At 40.3% G+C, this 9,321-nt stretch overlaps 1 protein-coding gene across 1 annotated transcript in view; it reads left to right on the forward strand.

The window, feature by feature from the left end:
- Positions 1-9,321, forward strand: part of MTMR7 (myotubularin related protein 7) — a 25,581-nt gene that overhangs the window by 2,700 nt on the left and 13,560 nt on the right. Inside the window, exons 3-4 of the mRNA XM_035897715.1 lie at positions 1,833-1,967; positions 6,986-7,118. Coding sequence (XP_035753608.1) covers positions 1,833-1,967; positions 6,986-7,118 — 268 coding nt within the window. The remainder of the gene's footprint in view (positions 1-1,832; positions 1,968-6,985; positions 7,119-9,321) is intronic.

The raw sequence follows: 9,321 nt of genomic DNA on the forward strand, positions 1-9,321 counted from the left end.
TGGGCACGGAGGGGAGTGAGCAAATGGCTGTGTGGTGTTTTAGCTGCCTGCCAGGTTAAACCACAACAAAAGCTTTTACAAGAAGAAATTAGAGATTTTTTTTTAAAAAAAATCAAAGATGGTTAGTATAGTCTCGTTGATGTGGTTTGTACGTATGGCACACGCTGGAATTATGGTTAGTTCATTAATAGGCATTTAATGCAGGCATTTAAACCCAACTTCATCATCCAGCTAACACAAGAAAATGCGATCCCTGTATCACAAGGAAGTGGAGTAGTACAAGAGGTCCTGAAACATGGGTGGCAGAAGAGTGAAGGCTGGTAGCAGGTGATTGGGAGGAGAATAGAGCAATTCAACATCTGGTAGCAACAGCCTGAGAGCAAATCGAGGAGGAGGACAAACTACACTTGCAACTATTACAGAGTCAGGAGTAGCCTCTGAAGAAAAGATCCGTGAATAGGCCCAAAAGAGATGGATGAAAGAGCTACCAAATTTTGGCTGAGCAGCATGTTGCGGCTTTGTTGAAGAGAGTCTCCTTGTCCCTAATAACAAGGAATGCTACCTTCTCCTCTCCTTGACAGATGTTCTCAGGGATGAGTGAGGAACAGGCTCACTTGTCTGTAACCATTTGGAAAAAAGCCTGTACCAAAACTATTTGCATTTCTGTTCCTGGTGGCTGAGGTATAAGAGACCCTTGGACTGAAGGATCCCGTGGACTGAGTGCTTTTACATTTGTGTCCCAGTCCCCTAGGGACTGGCTTAGCTCAGCTGTCATTCCCAGTTAGGAGGATGGTGTCCCCTTAGTACTCACATAGTATCTGTGTGTCTAATATCTCCTTCTGTTTCAGTCCCAGACTGGCAACTACATCGAGAGGTCTTTCCTAGTGCTGGAAGATGGCCAGGACTTCCCAACAGGCTGTCCCAATTCAAGATTTCTGGATTAAAGATCCACATTTTACTAACTACTGATAGTTCAAAGACTTGGCTGAAAATGAGCATGTCCCTTCTCAGAGTAATAAATAATCTGCAGGGCAGTCTGCACAGGTCATGACCTTCATCAGGCAGGTTCTCTTCATGCTTATGTTCAGTACTCAGAAAGTGCATGTATTAGCCCCTTGCCCTCTACAAACCTACCTGCCCTCTGCCCAACAGAAATAAAAACCTTTCATGTTTTGTTCCCTCTTCCCCTGTTTCACCTGGATAGTTGATCCTGATGGGTGTGTGGAGAAACTCTTGCCTTCTTCAGCAGCACTGATTAATAAATATACTCCAGGAGTCAGGCTGCCTGACCTGCTTCCCGTGCAGTAAGGTCTTTCTCCAGGAGCAGTGCTAAAAATATATCACCATCAGCGATCTAGCCACATGTTATGCTTTTTTGTTTCCTGGACTCATGGTGTCTCAGGCTGTTTAGTAAAGGATGTATTGGTGCAAGTTGGGTGTCATCAGTATCATAACTGGTAAGTGTGAGTGACAGGGCAGAAGGACCCATTCTTTACATTCTATCAGCGTTCTTGTCATTGCAATGTTGTAATCACTGCGTCTGGAGACCACCTTTAAGGAGCTATTCAACTTTAGGGAAATGCTATATTTAACATAGCTCTACGACTTGGATTCAAGACTAGACTTGGGTTGTATTGTTTTAATATTTCCTCGCCCTTTTAAAACGAATTTGTTTATTAACATGTAATTCATCTTATCATTCTGCCCTTCCCATGTAACTGTACACCTATGCAAACACCTAATGAACTGGTTGTGTAAATGCTTCTGGATACTAAATAATTTCTGCTTAATTGCTACATTGATTTTTTTTTCATCTCTTTGTTTTTCTGCAGGCCTCCATATGTAGAAGCAGCCAGCCTTTATCTGGATTTAGCGCTCGATGCCTTGAGGATGAACAGATGCTCCAGGCCATTAGAAAAGCAAATCCAGAAAGTGATTTCATATACGTTGTTGACACTCGGCCCAAAGTAAGTACATTAAGTTTCTTGCACATAGCAAGAGCGAATCTGGGCTGAATACATTAAGGAGGATGCACAGCCCAAATGATTGACCATACTTCCAATCTTTATTGTACCTGTGTAATTCCACAGGCAAATCAGGAGTTAGCAGGGGAATCTCTACTAGGAACCTTGCCTGCATTTTTATCTCTCAGAGAATTTTCTTCTTTACACCAAGCTTTTCTGTTTTATTCTTAACAAAATATTAAGATGTGGAAAAATAAGTAAGTTGGAATAGTAACTCTTTACACACACAGAGGAGCTATCAGTAACTATATTACTCATGAGGCTAGTGAAAAATAATTCCCATTATAAAACTGTATTTACAGTTGTTTGTAATGTTGCAAACTTCTGCCTACTTATACTGAAAAATTTTCCATGCAAATCTCTTGCAAGTGGGAAAATTTCAACAACCTGTGCATGAGGCTAAGGAAAGACAATTTACTCTGGTTTCAAGAATTGAGGAGGCCTTATCTGAGTATCTCCAACACTTCTGCATCTTTGAGAGAGAATCTGAAATATGGTAAATGGTGATTGCAGACACCATACCTCTATAATTGACTAAAATCTCTGGCCAAGATAAAAGCTTTAGAAAAACTATGCTGTGCAGAAACACAAAAACAGTAATGATCTAGAAGAGGATGAAAGCTATCAAAACTTGTGTTCAAATTTGGCAGGCTAGCAAACAGCTCGAGGTGATGAGGACTAGATAGGCTTCAGTGCCTGGAGGTGGGAGCAGGGATATGTTCTTTCTTACACTATCAGCAGCTTCCCTGCTGAAGTTACCAAAGCATGCAAAGGAAAAGAAACCAAAAAAGGGGCAAATCTCCACAAAATCCCTAGTAGATATAGCACAACCTATAGCAAGGGAAAAGGAGAAATGAGAGCAAAAACTTGAGGAAAAGGAACAAAGAAGTTGTTTCAGCACCCTGAGATCAGGAGACAGAGCCTGAAAGGGCAAAGTGACTAGAGCAGAGAAACACGAGGAGGGGAGCGAGGAAGGGCAAACCTGGCACACCTGGAGCAGAAACAAGAAACCTCTCTGGCTGACAATTGGCTGAAGACCTGGGGGCTGGTGGGAAAGTGCTGAGCGCTTGCAGCTGCAAGGGGAGGATGTAGCCAGAAAATCATGGCCTTGGGATGTGTTGTTATACTTTGTAATTTAGTGACTACTTTCACCTTCAATTCTCTCTTTTTTTATTGGGAAGATGAGGATGACACCACCTTACTTGTGGTCCTGAAGAAAATCAATCGTGATGAGCAGTAGGAAAGGATTGGTATGACTGCATTCAGAGAAGGCTTTGGATAGGATGCACAGACCTGGCTGCCTAAATAATGCTTGTTTAACAGTTTTCTGTATGTGATAATATTTATAGCTTAGCATTTCCTGGCTGATGATATTGGTACTCTTCCCTAATTAAGGAGGTCACTCATTGATGGGACTTATTACTGAACACTTACTGACTTAGCTATTAATGATGTTTCACAAGGTCCCATCCTGTAAATTCTATTGGTAAATGACTTTGGTGAGACACCTCCCAAGTGCAGTGCAAAAAGCCTGTGGAGAGCATGAAATTGGCTCACTTGGTCATGAATGGGGGCATATTTCCTGCAACGCTGGCTTCTTCAGAAGCCAGTCAGCAGATTAAAGTTTTACGTTTTCACTGAACTTCTCTGGGGGAAAAAAAAAGTTTCAATGTAAGGAAATTTGTCTGCGCAGATCCTTGCTTATCCCTCTCTGTGCTGCAAGAATGGACTGATTTTCTAAAGCCCCTGTGATCCCAAGTGCCAAACAGTCTTGTTACAGCTGTTACAGTTAATTTTGCAGCTCCTAGTGCATCTATAAATCTAACATGTAGGAAGTGATAGGTGTCAGTGCAAGCTGTTCCTGGCATTCCTCAGGGAACCTTTAGCAAACATAAAGGTAAGTTATCAAGTCTGGTGCAAGGTTTCCCATTGCTCTAGGAAGCTAAAACCCCACCTGCTGCTTCTGTCATCGGAATGGGTTCCTTGCAAAGGTGATGAATGTTGATGAGCCAGCAAATCCAGCATTCCCAAGAGCTCTTCATATGCTGTCCCTCATTGTGCTTTATAATCTTCAAAACAAAAGCTTTGGCTGAGGAAGAAAGCTGTGTTTCCACTTCATTTAAATAATCCAGGATGAGCATATGCAGAGCTTTACTTAGGCTAGTGTCTTTCTTCGTTTTCTCCTTCCTCCATGTGCTTACAGAATAAGCTAGTATAAACTTACTGCTTATGAGTAAACCAAATTAATTCTATAACTATAACAAGACAGGACTTGGTTATTCTCCACTTCAAAGATGCCAGGAAATCTGGCAAGTGAGGTCTGTTCCCTTTAGAGGTTGTGTCCTCATATTCATTGAGATTAAGTGAGGACAGGCTTTGCAGCAACTACTTCAAGAGCAACAGATGGAATTTTGGTAGGTGATGTGGAAAGCTTGTTAGTAAATATTGTGGCAGCTGCAAAGTTTGGCAACTGACAATATTTAAAATAAATGAGTGTCAGAAAGCCTTGCAAATTTAACCTTATATTTATTTGCTTTTAAAGAGGGCTATTTCAAACTGTCTTAATGAAGGATTTCTGTGATAAAATTGCTCTGCGGCAGAGACAGTTAATAGCATTTATTGTACTGAGGATTAGGTTAGTTAGGGGCTAAATGTTTTTCATTTAGGGTCTTGGGGATTTCTGGTGGCTTAGACTCATGCATACAGATCTTTCTTGCTGAAGCTATATGCCATTGCAGAGAGACACTGCTTCATTTTATTTGTATTAGAACACTGATGTCTACTTCAAAAGAGAAAGCTTAGGATTCAGCAGATAATTTGTATCTTTCTAGCAAGTCACACTGAGGACTCTGTCCTCAAACGACATGCTGTTCACAGGCTGTATCTTGTTTTTTTTATTGTTCATTGATAGTCAAAACATCAGCAGACTGCTGGCTGATAGACAAGACGGGGTTTTTTGCCTGTAATTTTTCCTGAATTGCATACTACAAGTTAAAAGAAGTTTTACACGAGACTTGAGTAAATGAAAAATGCTGGGGTTTTGCCTATGTTCCTATCTTAAAGTATGGTTCCTTCCATTGTATCATGAAATTCATGCAATGTTCTAATTCCTAATGGTGGTCTGCAAATGTAACTATATTCCTATTGCCAAGTTCTGCTCGTGGGAATGGATGTGCTAGAACGTGTGAAGATGGGGAAAAAAATCCCCTATTTCATTGATTTAAATTAGGCAGAATAAAAGAATTGAAAAGTAGTGTTACCTGTTTGGTTGCTTATATATCTAAAATGAAATTATAATGGCATAAAAAGCATTTAGTCTTCAGCTGTTTCCTTTGAAAGTTAAGAGGTCAAAGTTGGCCCATGGCAACGTATTTTGACATATGATGTGAAAAAGCTAGACTTGTTCATCCTAGTCAGAGATAAGTTGGCAGCAGGTAGCCAATCTTCCTTAACTGCAAGCATCTGACTCCAAATTAAATTGAGTATCAGGACTATGTGTGTTTGGGGTGGAAGAGACACATTCTTGTGTTTCCCATGATACCACTAGCTGAGTACTGAAGTACCTGACTGTGAGTTTCAGAAGTGACAACAGAAGCAGCAGATCTATAGTACTGCCTGCAATATTGGGAAATAAACTGGAAATGGAGTTACCTGCATAGCCTCTTGTCCCCAAGGCAATGCCCAAGGGTTACTTTGTTTTGATTTTTCATAAGCATTGGCTCTCACTGCAATGAAGACGAGTCATTTTTTGTCCAACGGGTACATCATAAGGTCTCTCCAAAAGCTTTCTTAGTGTCCTGCTGTCTGGATGTGCAATATCCATTGTTATTCGATTCTTCAGCCTTTCCCGAGCAGAAGCTGTTGGTTGAGCTTAGAGGTGTGGAGGTTCTGCCACATGGGTGGCTTTGCTATTCCTGGAGCCTGCATATTTATTGGGAAGTTCAAAGGCTCCCCAGCCTTACAGTGTGCATTTCATAGAAGAGCAGGGACTTCATGCCAGAAGGCAATTTCTATTGGGCAGTGAAATTATGCTACAGGAAATAATAACAAAATAATAATAAAAAATAGGTTAATAAAGTAAAAGTACTTAATTAATTTCTATCGGCTCTAGTTTTCAGCCCAGAGATCAATATTTGGCAAACGGGTCTTGACAGATAGTTTTCCCCCTAAGAATTTCAAAAGGAGGGAAAATAAGTATTAAAAACCCCCTTAATTTTATGCTTAGGAAAACTGAACTAAAGAAGAACTTAGCGACTTTCCCATGCTAGGAAGCAAGTAACAGATTCAAAGACAACAGTCCAGCTTCCAGTTGAATGTATTTTTTGCTGAAGCACAGCAAAATATTTGATAGTGATGCACTGCAGGTGAAAATATTTGTGGTAATTTTGTCAATTCAAATCTTTTGTGGTCTTACGCATCTAGAACCAGGACATTATACATTTAGCAAAAACTACTCCAAGTCTTTCTTCGTTAATACAAGCTTCAAAGAAGCAAGCTGTATCAACTTGTGGATGATTTGAGCAGTAAAGCACAGTAATTTGGGCAACATTGCTGTGTATATATGCTATGTAACAGTGGCATGGCAGATAAGACACTGGGTATATTCTGCTAGTGAACATAATGCTGATCAAAACTAAAATCAGAATAGCTTTTAAAAAACAAATTAAAACCTTTATGCTCTTGCAGAGGAGCCTTACATAAGCTGTGGGTTTTTGTGTCTAACCTCACTAATGAAGTTTTACTCTGTGTGAAATAGAGGTCCGAGCCTCAGCCACCAAGCACCTTGCAATAGGCTGTGAACAGACCTCCCATTCCTAACCTGTTGTGTTGACACTGTGATAAATGCTTCCTATTTGTGCCTGATTTAAATCCCTCTGATTTAATGCAGTAGACTACGAGCTTTGTGTTGAAAAGAATCTGTTTGCTACCGGTTTTCATCTGATTTTCCTTAATTTTTTCAGCTCAACGCAATGGCAAACAGGGCAGCGGGGAAGGGATATGAAAACGAAGACAACTACTCCAACATCAAGTTTCAGTTCATAGGCATCGAGAACATCCATGTCATGAGAAACAGTCTGCAGAAAATGCTCGAAGGTAATACATTTCTTTACACTTGAAAACTAGAGGAAAGATTTGACCCTTCTGTCACACAAATCGTGATAACTGCTCTGAAATCAGCAGCGGTGAAAGTGGGTATGAAAAGAGCCCTTTGCCTGGTGTGCTGCATGCAGCTGCCTGCTGTCTAATGGGACTCGTGCAATGGAGCATCATCGCAACTGGTGGTGATTTCCTACTTGTGCAAACACCTTGTTTTCATGGGTGAAATCTGAATATTATTTACTTCAATGACAAAATTCATTTGACTTCAATATACTTTACTTCTACTGCGTCTTCTACTGCAGTTTACAGTTTGGTGGTATAATGAAAAAAAATCACTTATAGCTGACTTTGCTGCTAGTGGAAAATACAAGAGATTTTTTTTTTTTTAAGTTTAGAAAACCTATGGTTTGATTTTTGTATCTGGTCAATAAGGTAGTCATGCATTTTAGACTGTGAATTTTAATAAACACTTACTCATTCCCTGTATAGAGCATGTCACATCAGGTTTATTTATGAAACTCACAGTCAATGAGTGCAACCATTCGGCACCTTTAAAATCCCATGGAAATTAATAATAATTGCTTTGTAAATATTTATCAGTGTATATATGAACACATCTGCACTGCCATTTAATATTTGGAGTACAATACTGTTTAGAGGCCTTCTGGGAAAGGATAAGAATAAATAAGCCATCCTTGACCCTCAATGGCTTGTTGATTTTTAACAAGCAAATAGTAAATAGTGCTTGCTCCACTCCACAGAGTCCCAGTATTTACTTCATGTATACCGTCAACACCTTCTGTCGTCTCCTGGATTGGCTTGATCTAGCTGTTCTTGACTTGATGCTCTGCCCATGGTCTTTTATTCTTCATTTGTCTCCCATTATCTGTATGCAAATGTGAATTTTAGATCTAGGAAGGGCTTACATTGTCCACGACAGGAGAGCTGTGCTCTGTTTTCAAGTAAGAGCAGTTCTTGAAAGCCAGCAGTAAAGTGTGATGCAGGTACAACAGTCACTCTCCGCATTACTTATTTTTACTTCATTCCTTGGTCTAAGGGTCTCAGGAAAGAAATAGGACTTTCAGTTCACTACAAAGTCTTGTTTGGCTAGGAGAGAGGCCGGGTGAATAAACCTGTCCCTTTATTTGTTCAGCTTAAGGCCATTGCAGTTAAAATAGTAAACAACCAGCCTGGCTGTGTGGACAGTGCTGTGTATTATTTTTGAGACAAAAGTTTGTGAGACAGGCCCATGGCCCAAGCTGACATGTAACAAGGTAATTTCTAATGCCTTTAACCCTTCAGGCTGCTTGGGGGGCATAACTTCTTAGCACCTATTTTTAAATGAGCCATATGCTCAAAACAACTGCTTTTTTTCATAGGTTTTATATTTGTTATATTGAAATCTCATATTTAGCAATCTGGCTGATAAGGTTAGAAATTAGAGAAGTTATATCCGTGATTTCAAGCATTTAAAGCTTTCAAGTGCTTTTTTTTTTTTTTTTTTTGGTCAAGGATGAAGATAACATACATATAATAGAATCATGTAATGTTTTGGGTTGGAAGGGACCCCTGGAGGTCGTTTAGCCCAACCCCCTGCAGTGAGCAGGGACACCGCTAACTAGATCAGGTTGCTCAGAGCCCCGTCCAACCTGGCCTTGAACGTCTCCAGGGATGGGGCCTCCACCACCTCTCTGGGCAACCTGTTCCAGTGTTTTACCACCCTCATTGTAAAGAATTTCTTCCTTATATCCAGTCTAAACCTACCCTGTTTTAGTTTAAAGCCATTACCCCTTGTCCTGACACAGCTGGCCCTACTGAAAAGATTTTCCCCATCTTTCCTATAGGCCCCCTTTAGGTACTGAAAGGCCATAATCAGGTCTCCCCACAGCCTTCTCTTCTCCAGGCTGAACAACCCCAACTCTCTCAGCCTGTCCTCCTAAGAGCTTTAAATTTTTATCAAGGAGTACTTAAACGTGCCTAGGTGAATCTCTAAGGTTAAACATCACATTACACTACAAACATTATAAAATATGTCTGCTGCTTGTGATCTCTTGTGAGATGTCATAAGGTACATAAAAACCTTTGAAAAGACAAATGAGGCTGATGAAAACTGGTTTTAGCTTAATGTGTGCTGCATTGTTGCTTGGAAGTGTACAGCATGGAGAAAAGGACAAGAAGATGTAATGGGTCTGATGGT

The sequence above is a fragment of the Egretta garzetta genome, unplaced genomic scaffold (assembly GCF_000687185.1).
Source record: "Egretta garzetta isolate BGI_Z169 unplaced genomic scaffold, ASM68718v1 scaffold46, whole genome shotgun sequence".
Lineage (NCBI taxonomy): Eukaryota > Metazoa > Chordata > Aves > Pelecaniformes > Ardeidae > Egretta > Egretta garzetta.